This window comes from Panicum virgatum, chromosome 9N (assembly GCF_016808335.1).
Source record: "Panicum virgatum strain AP13 chromosome 9N, P.virgatum_v5, whole genome shotgun sequence".
Lineage (NCBI taxonomy): Eukaryota > Viridiplantae > Streptophyta > Magnoliopsida > Poales > Poaceae > Panicum > Panicum virgatum.
This window is the reverse complement of record NC_053153.1, coordinates 54,736,257-54,751,886: the sequence shown is the minus strand read 5'-3', so window position 1 is coordinate 54,751,886 and position 15,630 is coordinate 54,736,257. Positions and strand designations below refer to the sequence as shown.

At 51.8% G+C, this 15,630-nt stretch overlaps 1 protein-coding gene and 1 long non-coding RNA gene across 3 annotated transcripts; both read left to right on the top strand.

The window, feature by feature from the left end:
* Nucleotides 1-2,250: 2,250 nt before the first annotated feature.
* Nucleotides 2,251-4,401, top strand: LOC120690800. The gene is made up of 2 exons (XR_005681942.1): nucleotides 2,251-3,987; nucleotides 4,057-4,401. It is a non-coding gene; the product is annotated as an uncharacterized LOC120690800 (long non-coding RNA).
* An 8,951-nt stretch (nucleotides 4,402-13,352) lies between these two features.
* LOC120690799 (RING-H2 finger protein ATL39-like) lies at nucleotides 13,353-15,295 on the top strand. Of its 2 annotated transcripts, none has more exons than XM_039973615.1 (2): nucleotides 13,353-14,505; nucleotides 14,715-15,295. In XM_039973615.1, exon 1 carries the CDS (start codon nucleotides 13,795-13,797, stop codon nucleotides 14,455-14,457), a length of 663 nt encoding a protein of 220 aa, XP_039829549.1. In that variant the 5' UTR covers nucleotides 13,353-13,794; the 3' UTR covers nucleotides 14,458-14,505; nucleotides 14,715-15,295. The 2 variants fall into 2 exon arrangements, with proteins under 2 accessions (XP_039829549.1, XP_039829548.1); XM_039973614.1 differs by having other exon boundaries at nucleotides 14,610-15,295.
* Nucleotides 15,296-15,630: the final 335 nt, after the last annotated feature.

The window sequence follows — 15,630 nt, the reverse complement described above, 5'->3', positions numbered from 1 at the left end:
GTATATACAGGGGGATAGCTAAACTTAAGTGCTATAACTTTTAGCACCTATTAGCACTCATATCCTATGCTAAAGGAGTCTAGACTAAAGTTTAGCTCACCCTATTAGCCTTTCTGTATAGATGAGTAATGCTAAAGTTTATCATATTTGGACATTAGCATGTTGGTGTAAGATACTCTCCGGGACGAAGAGATCACAACAGCTCGGGTTGAAGAAGGCGAAGCCTCGAGAAGGAAGTAATGAACACAATAATGGCACGAAAATCAAAGCAACAACGTAATTGCTCTGTCTTCAATTATCTGTATAGTTAAGGGGGGTATTTATAGCCCAATGGCCCACCTACCCACTGGCTAAATTTGCCGAAATGCCCTCTAACTGCTACAAATACAGAATATTCTGTGGGCTCTCAGGTAATATCAACTTTACAAGCAACTTAACAGGTTACAGCTGGTCCGACATGTCGGCCTCAGTCTCGCTCTGTGCCCCTTCGTCGCTGGGTGTCTTCGACCGGGACTTCGGGCCTGGCGCTCGCCGGGTGAGTCCGCCACTCTTCCCTCGCTCGGACACCCTTCGTCCCAGGGCCTTCGCTGGCTACCCTTCGCCAACGTGCCCGATAAATGTTGAATGTTGCGCCGTGGTCCGGGGTCTTCGTCGAAGTGGCTTCGCCTCGAAGCCTTTGCCGGGCCAAGCGCGCCCGATTGTCATGCGCTTCTTCCCCGTGTCCAGGCGCCTCCGCACCGAAGTCGAAGGTGGCTCCCCCAAAAGTAGCCCCTCGAGGATTCGGATGCTCCTTTGGGCATACGAAGTCTCAAGCGCCACCCTTCGAGCGTGCGAGGACGGCCTGAATACCTGTGTAGTCACTATGACAAAAGGGAAATGGTTGACTTTGCTGTCAGTGAAGTTAGGTAATATTTTTTATTTTTCTAGCAATTTGAATAAAATAATAAAATTGAAAAAAGAGACGGTCAAGGTTCCTGACAAAAGACGTTGTTGCCCTCACGCCGGTTTGGATTCCTTCGCGGGGGAGTGAGGGCAAAAATGGCGTTTTAACTTGTTGGCGCGCGCTCCCACGCGCCAAGGACCGGGAGGCTGGCGCTATATAAACTGACCCCCGGGGGGGCGGCAAGAGCTCACTCTCTTTACGTCTCGGCCCCCCAGCCCCCGGTCTCTCTTTTTTGCTTTCGTTCGACATCTCGCGCGTGGCTGACCGCCTGCTTCGCTGTTGTTTCCCACTTCGGTCACAACGGCTTCCACCGAGGACATGGCGCCCCGCGAACGAATTCGATTCCCTCGAACTAAGGTCCTCGGGAATAGCGACATGACGCAAGGCATGATCGAAGACATGGAGAAGCGAGGTGTCCTTGAAGATGGCCTCGCTCGGGCTCCTCTGGCTGGGGAGATCGAGGCGACGCCTCGCCCTAACGAAGTCGTAGTCTTTCGTGACTTCTTCGTCGCCGGTCTTCGCTTCCCGCTGGATCCGGTGGTGGTAGAGATTTTCAAGCTCTTCGACGTCTACACTCACCAGATGACGCCGACATCCTTCGTCCGGCTCAATCTTTATATGTGGTTGACGAAGACTTGCAAGCTGAAGCCTACCGCTACGGGCTTCGCTCGCCTCTTCAGATGTCACTTTCAGCCGAAGACTGTATTTGTGAGGATGGGCAATGGGTCTACGACTTCGGAGGTGGAGCCTCAATTTGGTGTGTATACCTTCGCTTTCCATGGCACCGTTCCGAGCCCCGTCGTTGCTTTTCGCAACAAGTGGGGAGATTGGACGTCTATGTGGTTCTACCACAAAGTCCTCGTTGACGAAGCCACAAGAACCCACCCTCTGGTGGTGAAGGAGTTCGGTCCGCTCCGGGAGCAACCTCCGTCCGTGGAGGTGGACGAAGGGACGGAAGAAGCGAGGGCTCATGTTGCGATGCTCCGCGAGGTGTCCAAGGTCTTTGGGACACGAGATATTGTTGAGGAGTACATCGCTTGCAAATGTTTTCCCGTTCGCGAAGGGTGGTCCATAACTTCGTGGGTGGGAAAGGAGAGGCGTGTGGGTGGTCTTCCGATGCCCAACTTCTCCACATCTTTCGGGATCACGAAGGATGGTAAGCCCCTTGCTTTTCCTTCTAGTGTGTGTGTGTCTATATATATATATATATATATATATATATATATATATATATATATATATATATATATATATATATATATATATATATATATATATATATATATATATTAAAAAAGAATTTGTGTCTTCTACGCAGAGGTAGACCCCGTCGCTGTTGAAAATCTTGCGGATGAAGCCATTGGTGCTGAAGCCGCCAAGGAGCGAACCCTGCTCGAGTCCAAGTTAGGGGGTACTCGGAACAACCGGGTGTTCGCCTTCTTCGAAATCGAGGCTCCTCGGCGCGTCGCCGACGCTCGGTTGGCTGAGGCCGAAGGGAGGAAGAAGACGAAAGGAGAGTCCTCGTGAGCAGCCGGGGGCAAACACAAGAAAACATCCAAGGGCGGTGGTAACACCGGGGCCCTGGAGAAGAAAAAACACAGGGGCGAAGGGGGAAAAGATCGCCCGAAGAAACGTTCCCGCCTTATTGATACCGTTCTCTCCCAGTCACCACTTCGTAGTAAAGGGGATTCCGAAGGGGATGCTGGTTCGAGCAGTCATTCTGCCACCGTGGGGGGGGGGACTCTAGGGGGTCATGCCATCGCTGCGGCCCGTGCTACCGAGGATGTTGTTGCTGCGAAGCCTGTATTTTCGCTACAGCTCAGCGACATCGAGCCTGATAGCGACGAGGAGGTGGAAACGCGACTTCGCACAACACCGGCATCAGTTGCAGCAGAAAAGGCCCTTGCAATGACTGTATCATCCTCTGAGAAAGGCAGCAAGACAGATGGAAACGAAGAGGAGCTGGAGGATGTCCCTCCGTCTGGTGATGCGGTGGCGAAGGGCAAAAATGTTATTGAGGAAGACAGCGGCAGCGGTTCGAGCTCCTCGGAGAGCAGTGGCTATGTCATAAGCACGTCTAGCCCTGCTGAAGTCGCCGAGGCCCTCGGTGCAACCAATGCGAGGCTGATCGGTGGTCACGTGGTTGGAAAACTTCGCTTCGAGAGCGGGCAACATGAACGAACCTTCGTTGACGAAGCCGGGGACTCATTTTGCTTTCCGCTCATGGAGCGAAGGCTAATGAGGACTGGGGCCGGTCACGCCATTCGCTGTGCCGAGGATCTTGCCTTGAAGTCATATGTTGCAGCTCGGTGCGCCCGTCGTCAGATGGACGTGGAGCGAGGCCAGCCTTCGAGGATTTCCGAACTGGAGCGGAGGGTCGCCTAATTGGAGAGAGAGAAACATGACTTGGAGGTGTCCCTCTCTACAGCGAAAGCTGATACGGAGAACGCTCTTCTAGCGGCCCGCGAAGAATCTGAAACCGCGAAGGTTGATGCTGCCGAGGCTCGGCGACAACTGGAAGCGAAGAGTGAAGAGCTGTCCGAGGCTAAACGCATGCACCTGGCTGCAAAGTGCAAACCAAGCTATTAATGCCTATCGCGAAGCCGTTCGAGCTGGAGCCGAACCCCTTCAGCTCGATGTTGCTGGCTTTTTAAGATCTTTGGGTCTTTCCGCTCCCGACCTTTCTCCGATGGCTAATTCCGTTTCGATTTCCGAATTGTTTCGCTGGCTTCGGGCGTGCATCGCCATGGCTACCTCTGGTAGCCGTGCGATGGGAGACTTAAGTGCTGCGGTGGCAGTGCGCTCTCTTAGTGCCACCATCTGCAAGTTTATCCCTGCCGAAGGAGGTGCCGAAGCCGTTGTGACAAAGGCTCGGCTTCGATCGATGCGTGATTTATCGTTCGCGTGGCCTTCACCGGATGAGGTCCGCCCCGAAGCACTGCCGCCTCTTCCCAAAAACATCGCCAAGAGTTTTACAGCTACTTTTTGTCAAGACAAGTGGTCGGGACCTCGTCCGTGCCGAGGCGGAACGACTTCGGAAGCAGGTGCTTAGATTGTTATTGTTTTCAGTTATTTTTCTTTGTTTTGAAAGCTGACTTCGAGTTTTCCCTCAGCTTCAAGACAATGCTGAGGCCTATGCACTCAATTTTCTCGGCCCCGCCAACGCGGGGAACCTTCAAGTCGTGACGACAAACGAAGCAGTGGACCCTACAGTTGGCATGGATGGATGCGAAGCCCCACCACTTAATGATGATGTAAATGCTGCCGAGTGAAGAACTCTTTGTGTAATTATTTTGCGAATGAACTGGTTGTTTTGTAATAAAACTAACACCTTCGGTGTCCGTGCAGGACCCTGCGTTGGAACCTGCGCGGATAACCGAAGGTATCCTACCTTTGTGGATGCGTTGTGGTTCTTTATGTGTTGCCGGCGGTGCCTTGGCTAAATATTCTTATGATCATCCGTGGGGTTCTTTTGTGGAATGGTTGGCGCGGTTAGAACGAAGATACGATGCCGACAACGCGAAGGCCAAGTTGTTTAGGTCTGAGTTTTCGCGTGACGCAGAAAAACAAGCTAGGATTCTAGCAGATCGTACACTTCGTCGAGAAACGAAGCGTATTTTAGACACTGATCGCCCCTATGCGCTCGCGAGGGGGCTTCTTGAGCCGAAACCAGAACCCGTTGATGAAGTTCCTGACGCCTGGCACTTTGCCTTTCGCCTTCGGGGAGATGTTCTATCCGAGTGAGCCTGATGGCCGACTTCGTTGGTTTTCAGGGCCGGCTTTCGAAGCCTTCTTGCGAAAGATAGCCGAAGAGATTATAGACCGCGCGGTCCGCATTGTCATCGAAGATGTGGACCGCATTGTTTTCGAAGATGAAATGTCGAGCGCAACTGTGTAAACAATTTGACGGGCGAACCCCTTTTTGTAAAAGTAATTGTGTAAATGTTGGATTTTTTTGTTTAATCGAAAAGTGAGTCCCTTCGTGGACAGTGTTGATTTTGTGAGCAAAGCGCCACCCCCTCCTTCGTTGTGCTTGGAGGGTGATACTTTTCGATTCTCGCAAGTGAATCTTCGACTAAGCGAAGCCCCGTTTGTGATTTTTATTATGTGCGAAGCACTACTGTTATTAAGGTGAGAATCTATTCCTTCGAGGACGCATTATGTTGTTTGCGAAGCGCCACCCCCCCTTTTGTGTACTCGGGGTGTTCCATGACTGCAAGTGCGCAATATTTTTTATTCGCGAAGCACCACCCCCTTTTGCGTTCTTGGAGGAGTGGGGCACATCATGTTTGTCATTTAGATTGCAATATGTCTAGAGGGCTTTCGCACGATGGGACTTTCGATGTCCTCGACGCTTTGGCACGGAGGGGCTTTTCTTTGGAGGGGGCCTTCGGCTGTTTAGCGTGCTTAGGCAAGCCCTGGGCCTTCGTCTATCGCACGATAGGACTTTGCATGCCCTTGGCGCCTTGACGCGTAGGGACTTTTCTTTGTAGGGGGCCTTCGGCTCTTTAACGCGCTTAGGCAAGCCCTGGTCCTTCGGCTCTTGCACGATAGGACGTTTCATGCCTTCGGCGCTCTGCGCGGAAGGTCTTTTCGACTGGGAAAAATAAAGAACTGAGACTCTAGGGTACAGAGGGCAGTTCAGCTTTGCGAGCCCTGAGCTCATTTCTCGAAGTGTTAATCACGCACAATGCGCCGATGACTCCCCCCTTCGTTGCGACGTAGGGGAGTAGATGTTTCGATGCCCTGTCAGATGCAGATTTTTCTGGGGACCTTGTTTATATTTCACAAGGGGTTACATTGGGTTTCCGCCTCGTTAAAAACCTCACACCTTCGGCGATCACAACAATTGCACGAAGGCTTCCCCTGTGAGGAAAAGAGTGCGAGCCCTTGAATACATAGTTCAAGCTAATGCTGAATAACATTACAATTTATTACAAAAATTTCGCGGGAAACTAGACATAGTAGCGCTGAAGCATGTCTTTGTTCTAGGAGTATGGTTCTTCGACTCCTTCGAGTGTGTGAAGCCTGCAGGCTTTAGGTTTTGCCATCGAAGCGACCAGGAAAGGTCCTTCCCATTTGTTGTGCATTTTTCCTTGTTGCTTGCTCTTTGGGATGCGGCGAAGTACGAAGTCGCCCTCTTTGATTTCCCGAGGCCTCACCTTTTTGTTACGCCACCTTAGGGTTTCTTCCTGGTACCTACCGAGGTTGATTGCCGCTTGTGTTTTGATGGCTTCGATCGTGTCGATCGTTGGCTTGATGTCCTCGTCGGGTGCTTCGGTTCTGTAGGATCCATGGCGAAGTTCTTCTGGTGTCATTGCCTCTTCGCCATAGAGGAGCTTGAAGGGAGTAAATTTTGTTGCCCTTGACTCCGTCGTGTTATGAGACCAGATTACTTTTGGTAGCTCATCAACCCACTTGTCCTTCGGCTGTTCTGTGATGTTTTTCTTGATTCCGGAGAAGATGATGCCGTTTGCTTTTTTGACTGCCCCATTTGACTGCGGATGATACACTGAGGCGAAGCATAGCTTGATTCCCAATTGTTGACAGAACTCTCCGAATGTACTACAGTCAAACTGCTTGCCATTGTCTACTGTGACTTCTTTAGGTACGCCGAAGCGATGTTCTGCCAGAAAAATTTCTGCAAGGTAGCGGCCGTGATATCGCGAAGCGCCTTGGCTTCAATCCACTTTGAAAAGTACTCTACTGTGACTGCTTGGTACTTGAAGTTTCCTAGAGCTGTTGGGAGGGGACCCACAATGTCAATGTCCCACCGTGCGAGGGGCCATACCGGAGGTATGAGGTGGACTTCTTCTAGCGGGAACTTGCTGTAGTGGGCGTGCTTCTGACAATTTGGGCACGTGCGTACGATTTCATGGGCGTCCTCCACAGCCGAAGGCCAATAAAACCCTTCGCGGAAAGCCTTTCCAACTAGGGCCCTCGTTCCGATGTGTGAAGAGCACATTCCTGAGTGTATTTCTTGCAATAACTGCCTGCCTTCAGCTAGCGAGATGCACTTTAGCAGAGGTGCACAAACGCCCCCTCGATACAACGTGTCATTGGCGATTGAATAACTTCGCGCTCGAAGGGCAAGTCTTTTTTCCTCTTTCTCGTCCTCTGGGACAAAGTGTCCTCGAAGATAAGCCATTATCGTTGACCTCCAGTCTTTGCTCGAGATTGCATTGACAAATTTCGCTGGCTCTTCGGCACAATTTACTGAACCACTCCTGAGTGTTTCGAAAAACACATCCAGAGGCAATGGAACGTTTTCTGCTGCGGCCTTCGCCAAGACATCTGCCTGTTTGTTCTGTAATCTAGGGAAACTTGGCACACTGAAACCCAGAAAATATTTTTCCATGCTGCGGACTACTGCCAGGTACTTCTCTAGTTCTGGTTTGAGTGCTCTGTATGATTTGCCAATGTGGTTGGTGATGAGCTCGGAGTCGGACTTGATAGATAGCCTCCTCGCTCCGAGTGCTCGTGCCTTGCGAAGGCCTAGAAGCAAGCCTTCATATTCATATTCAGCGACATTATTTGTGCATCCGGGAAATTCCAGCCTTGCTGCATACTTGAGTTGAGTTCCCGAAGGTGCTGTGAGGATTGCCGAAGCGCCTGAGCCGTTTTTGCAGTAGGCTCCATCACATTCTAGATTCCAGATCGCTTCAATGACCGGAGGGCTCTGCGAAGGTGCTGATGGTGTCTAGTCAGCGACGAAGTCTGCTAGGACCTGAGACTTGTTTGCGCTTCGCGGGACAAAATCGATGGTGTGCGATGCCAGCTCTGTTGCCCATTTCCCAATTCTTCCTGAGGCTTCCCTATTTTCAAACATGTCTCGAAGGGGAAAAGATGTCGGGACCTCGATCTTGAAACTCTGAAAATAGTGGCGAAGCTTCCTGGCTGCCATTACCACTGCATAGGCCATCTTTTCCATTTAGAATACAACAACTTCGATCCGCTGAGGGCTTCGGATACGAAGTAGATTGGTAACTGCTTCAAAATGCCTTCGACCATTCTCTCTTCGACCAGCGATGCACTCACTGCGGAGCTTGAAGTTACAATGTATAATAAGAGCTTTGCCCCTGGCGAAGGGCTTGTCATTACGGCGAGGTTTTCCAGGTACTGCTTTAGATCTTCGAAGGCTTTGTCTTGCTCAAGACCCCAATGAAAATTTTCTGAGCCTTTCAGAACTTTGAAAAAAAGGAGTGACTTTTCTGCGGACCGCGAGATGAATCTGTTCAGCGAAGCCAGACGGCCTGTCAATTTCTGTACCTCCTTTTTGTTCGAAGGTGGTTTCATTCTTCTGATGGCTTCGATCTTTACTGGGTTTGCCTCGATACCCCTCTCAGTGATCATGCATCCTAGAAGTTTTCCTCTTCTAACTCCGAAGATGCACTTTTCTGGGTTCAATTTGAGCCCATGCTTGCGAAGGTTGGAAAGTGTTTCTCGAAGGTCTGATATGTGGTCTTCGCACTTTTTACTTCGCACGACGACGTCGTCGACGTAAGCAGAGATGTTCCTGTCCAGCTGGGTGTCAAGCACCGCTGAGATGGTTCTGTTGAACGTACACCTTGCGTTGCGAAGCCCCTCGGGCATTCTTACATAGCAGTAAGTGCCGAAGGGAGTGGTGAAACTGGTCTTCTCCTCGTCTGACTTCTTCATGAAGATTTGATGGTAACCGGAAAAGCAATCTAACATGCTTAACATTTCTGACCCTGCTGCTGCATCTACCAAGGTGTCAATGCGAGGCAAAGGAAATTCATCCTTCGGACAGAACTTGTTTAGGTTTGTGAAGTCAATGCACATTCTCCAACTTCCATTCTTCTTCAGGACCATGACAACATTTGCCAGCCATTCTGGGTATTGCACTTCGCGGATTACGCCCGCATCGAGTAGCTTATGTACTTCGCTTTGAGCGGCTTTTTTGCGGTCTTCGAACATAGTGCGAAGACGCTGCTTCCGGGGTTTAACCTTCGGGTCCACCCTCAGCTCATGCTCCATCACTTCTCGACTGACTCCTCGCAGGTCCGAAGATGACCATGCGAAGACATCTTGGTTATTTCTCAAGAACTGGATCGATATAGACTCCTCGGCTTCCTCTAGACCCCTGCCTATCGTCACCGTGCGATCCGAAACATCTTCGCATAGTAGAACTTTTTTTTGTGTGCTCAGCTGGCATAACCCCTTCTTTGTCGTGTTGCTCAAAATTGGGTGGCTTCGCTTCTTCTTCTTCATCCTCATTGTTAGTGGCTTCGATTGCATGCACATTTTTCATAGCACACGCTGCATTGTCTTCTCATCTTCTGGCTTCTTCTTGGTTGCCGTGAATCGTGATGACTCCTTCGGCTGTTGGCATTTTCATGCAGAGGTAAGCTTGGTTGATGACTACCGCGAACTTGATGATGTTGTTGTGGCCGAAGATGGCATTGTATGGATAAGCGATGTCTACCACATCGAAGGTTATGACCTCTGTTCTCTGGGTGTTGCCTTCTCCGAAGGTCACATTCAACTCTATTTTGCCGAGGGCTTCGATTCTTTTGCCCCCGAAACCAATAAGCGGGTACTGAGACTTGTGCAGGTTCTTCTCTGTAAACCCCATCTTCACGAAGCATTGCCAAGTGAGAACATCTGCAGAGCTGCCGTTGTCAACAAGGATCCGACCTATGTCGTTTCCCGTGAAGTGTACAGAATTTCTGCCAATGTTTGCATGGATAACAAGGGGGTCGTTGTGTGGATAGTGTTGAAGCCTGAGGTCGGCTTGGGAGAAGGTGATTGGGACGTGAGACCAGGGAGTGCGGAAATGCTTGCCTTCGCAGACATGCGAGACGGTGCGGAGGTATTCTTTCCTCTGACGCTTCGTCTCGTGTACTGGCTCATTCGATCCGCCGGAGATGGCATTGATGACGTTCACCGTGCCTCCGACCGGATCATTGGCTCTCTCTGGGATCGTACCAGGTTCTAGCTTTGGCGGTGTAGGGAGGTAAGTGGAAGCTTGTGGCTGGGATTGTGGGTGCCCCACTTGATGTGGCACCGAAGGGGTTTGGATTTGTGGGAGTTGGGGTGCCGAAGGCGTTGGAAGGGCTGGTGGGGTGTATGTGGGGTTGTAATGGAAGGTAGGGAAGGATGGTGATAGGGTGGGATATGCCGAAGTCCAGTGAGGTTGTTGCGGAGGCTGCCACTGAATTTGAGGTGGCGGGCCTCGCGGATGGTTGTTGTGGGTGTAATTGACGGGCTTCGGTGGTTGTTCGGTGTTTGAGGCTCGGTCCAATTCTTCTTTCTTCTCCTTGACGAGGGGGCACTCACTCGTCCAATGACCCTTGTCTCTGCCATGAATGCAGCAGTAGGGTACTTTCTGCCTTCGGTCGGAGTTTTCCCTCCGACCCCGATTGGAGTTGCTTCGGTCGCTCCTCCCTCCTCTGTTGTTCTGAGGCCGGGAGTCGCGGGCTTCGTCGCCGGAGACCATGAACACGGCCTTCGGGGTCTTCGCTTGTTCAGCCTGGTGTGGCTTCGATCGGTCGCGATTGCGCAATCTCTTCTCATTCATCTCTTCGATTCTCCGGCGCTTTCCTTTGTCTGAGATGCAATATTCTTGCATAATCTCGAAGAGTCTATTCAGGGTCTTAGGCCTGCGGCGCTCGAGGTACTCTCCGCACGGGCCGAGACTTAAGCCTGCAATTGCAGCACCGATGATGGTCTTCTCCACTACATCTGGTGCCCTTGCGCGAAGCCTGACAAGATGGTGCAAGTACTCTTGCAGTGTGGATCCTTCTTGCTTCAGGTTGTGAAAGTCACATGAGTTGACTTCTTCAGGCTTCGGCGCTCTGAAGGCAGCGGTGAGCTCTCTTCGGAGCTGGTCCCAGGTGTGGATGTGACCGCCTGGGAGGTTGGAGTACCAATGCTGAGTGAGGCCCTTGAGTGAGAGGACAAACGATTTGATTTTGCATGCTAGGCCGCCTCCGGATGCTTCGATGGCCACTTCGTACTTGAGGAGGAAATCTTTTGGGTCGGAGTCTCCATCGAACTGCGGGAGAATAGTGGGGTTGAAGCGTGGAGGCCACGGGAGCTCTTCAGACTCTGCGGAGAGAGGCGTGGAGAGCCCTTGTTGCGGTCGAAGCGGATGTGGCATCACATGCTCGCCTTCCTCTTCGTCCGAGTACTGTTCTTCTTCAATGAGAATGGGTTGTTGGCGGAGCCCTTGGGGCTGAGGCGCCTGTTGCACGGGTCTAGGTTCTTGGCGAAGGGGCTTCATCATTACCATACGATCTCGAATGGCCTGCCGCATTGCCTTGCAGCAAAGTTCTTCTTCTTTTAACTTGTTGAGTTGCTCCTCTAGCTCTTCGGCGGTGAGCTCATGTCCTTTTCCCTTCGCCCTTGTTGCCACCGGCGCGTTCGATGTGCCGGCTTGTGCCTGCTGCGCTTGATGGAGACGCTCGGAGAGACGTGCGTCAATTCTCTTCATGACTTGGATGTCTTCGGCAGAGATGCCGAGGTCGTGGAGATCGACCTCGAAATCCCCGTCAGCGAGGTCTTCGACCTCGAAGTCTTCGCCGTGGTCTTCGTTGTTGCCGTTTGTCGTGACGAGGGTGCCGTCTGTCGAAGCTGGGGCTTCGGTCGAGGCGTTGGCCTCCGAAGCGCTAGGGTTTGGTTTCTTCTTCGCTGCCATGTGGTCGTGTCGAGGACGAACCGTGGATGGGCGCCAAAACTGTTGGTGTAAGATACTCTCCGGGGCGAAGAGATCACAACAGCTCGGGATGAAGAAGGCGAAGCCTCGAGAAGGAAGTAATGAACACAATAATGGCACGAAAATCAAAGCAACAGCGTAATTGCTCTGTCTTCAATTATCTGTAGTTACAGGGGGGTATTTATAGCCCAATGGCTCACCTACCCACTGGCTAAAGTTCCCGAAATGCCCTCTAACTGCCACAAATACATAATATTTCGTGGGCTCTCAGGTAATATCAAGTTTACAAGCAACTTAACAGGTTACAGCTGGCTCGACATGTGGGCCTCAGTCTCGCTCTATCCCCCTTCGTTGCTGGGTGTCTTCAACCGGGACTTCGGGCTTGGCGCTCGCCGGGTGAGTCCGCCACTCTTCCCTCGCTCGGACACCCTTCGTCCCAGGGCCTTCGCTGTCTACCCTTCGCCATCGTGCCCGACAAATGTCTAATGTTGCGCCGTGGTCCGGGGTCTTCGTCGAAGTGGCTTCGCCTCGAAACCTTCGCCGGGCCAAGCGTGCCCGATTGTCCTGTGCTTCGTCCCCGCGTCCAGGCGCCTCCGCACCGAAGTCGAAGGTGGCTCCCCCAACATAGCATTTGGATCTGTACACCCCCCATGGTCTGATTTATGACTTATAATCACAAATGATACGGTTTGCACTTCCAACCTCATCAATTGTTCATTTACTATAGCACGGATCTTAAATACCGAAGGTTATATAAAAAAATTAAGTTATAAAAAAACTTCCGCTCAAAAGGAAAAAAAAAACTTGCCAAAATTGTATTGGATTTATCTACCCCAAATACATAGATCGGTCTGTGTAACCTTCTTGGGCCATGCCTGTGCAAAGCAATTATTGGGCGTTTTAGCCAGCGCTCTCACAGCGCTTGCGCCACATTAGAAAAATTTGCTTTTTGTCCCCATATGTTTTTCATGGTTCAGGCAGCTGTGACTGTCACTGTGTTCGCTTGGCTTATCAGCCAATCAGCAAGCAGTGTTTTTTTCTCACACCAAATTAGCACCAGTCACCAACCAAATAGTAGTATTTTTTTCTCATAACAAATCAGCACCAGCTACCAGCTATAGCCAAACGAACAGAGTGAGAGATGAATGATGTACCGGACACAATTGCTTTGACGCGGACAAGAGGCTCAGGAACCTGTACCACAGCTGCGGTGTTGCAAACATGTTCCGTGGAAGGCTGCACGGAGAGCAGCTTAGCATACAAATACTACTGTTGTAGGAGAACCACAGCATGCGACGATCGACGTTCCTATTTCCACTAGGCACTGAACTGGACGTATAGTCTAACTAAGGATATGGCGGCGATGGAGACGTAGCAACTGGTCACGCAGACTTATTCAGGCATCAGCTAAACCTAGTGGAATCCGCTCGCCCCGGCACCAAAACGAGCTGTGTCTGTGTGCCTGTGTCAGCTTGGCAATGGCGCAGCGCAAGAAATTAAACCGAGCTCGTGCTGTGCGTGCGGCCAAGTAACGTCACCACTCACTGATAGAAGCTGACAATTCCGTCGCGTGGGCCAGGCCGGGCCAAGACGCGCCGCTGTCTGACTGCGTTGCCCGTCCCACCCCCCTGCGACAGCGACTGATTCCAAAGGTTACGTCGCCGGATAACCACGGCTGTGTCACGACTCCATGCGTGGTGGGCGCTGCAAAAACAAGCGGCACTGAGATTACCACTAGCGCTGGAGGTATACTATTTGTATACATAATGATCAAGCAAAGCTCGAAGAAAGTCATCTTTTTTTGGAGGGGAGAATTTTCTCCAGCCTCTTCTACATTCAAACTCTAGAAAAAGTCATGCTCATGCATCCCCTACCACATCCGTTTAATGACTCATTTGTAGCATCGTTAACCACTTCGAGAGCGTGTCATTTGCGAGCCCAAAAGTACGTCGCCACTGGTTCAATATTTTTGCTTCTTTTACATGCAAAAATTAAAACTAACATCTACGACGGCATGCCCTGGCTGACACCAGCTATTCAGCGTTTCAGCTCCAAACAAACATGCTACGCATGAACCGGGCAGAACTCTCCCTATCCCCCGACACCTGCCACGAGCCCACAGCACAGAGCAGCCCTGCCTGCCCGCCGCTTCGCGCCTCGCGCACGCAGGGGCATGGCCACGCCGCGCGCGAGCAGGCGCCTGGCCGCGGGCGACGGGCCCCGGGCCACGCCGGCGGTCGGCCCGGCGCCCGGCGGCCGGGCGCCGTTCAACCTCTCCTCGGGGGCCGCCACTGCCGTGGTGTTCGTCTCCATCGTGCTCTGCTTCATCCTGCTCTGCACCTACTGCCGCTGCGCCCGGCAGCGGGCCATCGCGGGGGCGCGCCGCCGCGTCATGCGCGAGCTCGTCCCGGGCGCCGCGCTCTTCCTCCGCCCGGCCGCCGCCGCGCTGCCGACCGTGGTGCCCTACGCGGGGGCCGCCAGGAAGGGCCTCCCCGAGGACTGCCCCATCTGCCTCGAGCCCTTCGGCGGCGACGACGGCGTCAGGGTCGTCCCCGCGTGCGGCCACCTCTACCACGCGCCCTGCATCGACCGCTGGCTCGACATGCGCAACTCCTGCCCCGTCTGCCGGTGCGCCGTCGCCAGCCTCTACGACGCCGACCGCGCCAGGGACGCCGCCGCGGTGGCCGTTGACCGCGACGGTGCCTACGACGACGACGACGACCAAGAGGCCGTCCTGGAGCGCGTCGTCGCGATGATCGAGGCCATACGAGACGAACAGAGAGAAGAAGAGGAGGCGGCGGCGGGGCGCGCCGGCGGAGGAGTCGGAGGGTCATGACATGATGATCACTCACCATTGCGGTGCAGGCGCAGCTAACTTAGCCGGGTAAATTTGTTTGTAGTTTCGGTGCGACAGCATATAGGGCTAGCTGATGTGATCACTCACCATTTCCTGACAGCAATTTTTTCTTGAATTGTGCATAATCGGAGTTCTGGCATGGGATGAATGGTTCTTTTTTTTTACTGGTTTCAAGAAATGGTGGTCACCACTTTAAATGCTCTGAAATTGGTGTTGCTGCATACCGACTTTGGCAGTTCATTCCACCAAGGCAAGGTTCACAAGAGGCAATATTCAGAGGCAAGCATCAATTGGAAACAAATATACTCCCTTTGGAATCTCACCAGGTCTACTAATTGTGTAGTGGTTGATCATGTTGGGTTGGGAATATAGCTAGCCAGCAACCGCTTTAGTTGGAGAAATCATAAGCCCAGCGAAGCTTTATTCCCAGGTGTATCAAATCATACAAGTTTTCCTGTCCTGCGTAATCTTAATATTCTGCGGTTGGACACCCTTCCAGAAATTGAGAAAGAGGCCTCCTCCTCGGTGGCGAAAGGGAGCTGGAGAATCATCGGCGACCCCTCACCTGCCGGCGGCCTTCCATGTTAGAACAAGGCATCGGAGGCGGCCAAGGAAAGGAGGGGTTAGGTGGTGTCTTGTGTTGCATTTTTAATATTTTTTGTTTGACAAAAAAGGAGCCAGTTAAAGGATGTGTGCCAATTTCACTTTGACAAAAAAAAGGGCCAATTATTGGACGTGCCAATTTCTCACTTGCACGGGTGCAAGCTGACAGACTGTACGTGATTTGTGTGATAGAATATCTTGTTTTCGTGTTTTTTTTTCTGTAAGCCTTGCAGACAAGCACAAGCTCTGAAGCATGCTAGGTTCAGTTTTCTGAAGCTGTCTCGGTCGAGCAATAGTTTGCACCTTTTTTATGCGCCATGGACTCACGATTATTGGGTACTTGTCATTGTCAACGTCGTCTTTTGATCAATATAAGATTAGGTATTATTTACGGATCGTTGAATGTAGCATTCATGTTCAATGCTCATACGAGTGTAATGACAAAAGGCCTGCATCCGTCCAGGCTGGCATCAGACTGAATGCAACAGCACCCTCTTCCGTCTCCGGCTCGGTCTCGCACATAGGTGGTGATGGTTGAATCATCGAATA

Excerpts from the sequence above, each read along its gene's own strand:
- LOC120690799 (XM_039973615.1), top strand. The coding sequence starts at position 13,795 with ATGGCCACGCCGCGCGCGAGCAGGCGCCTGGCCGCGGGCGACGGGCCC.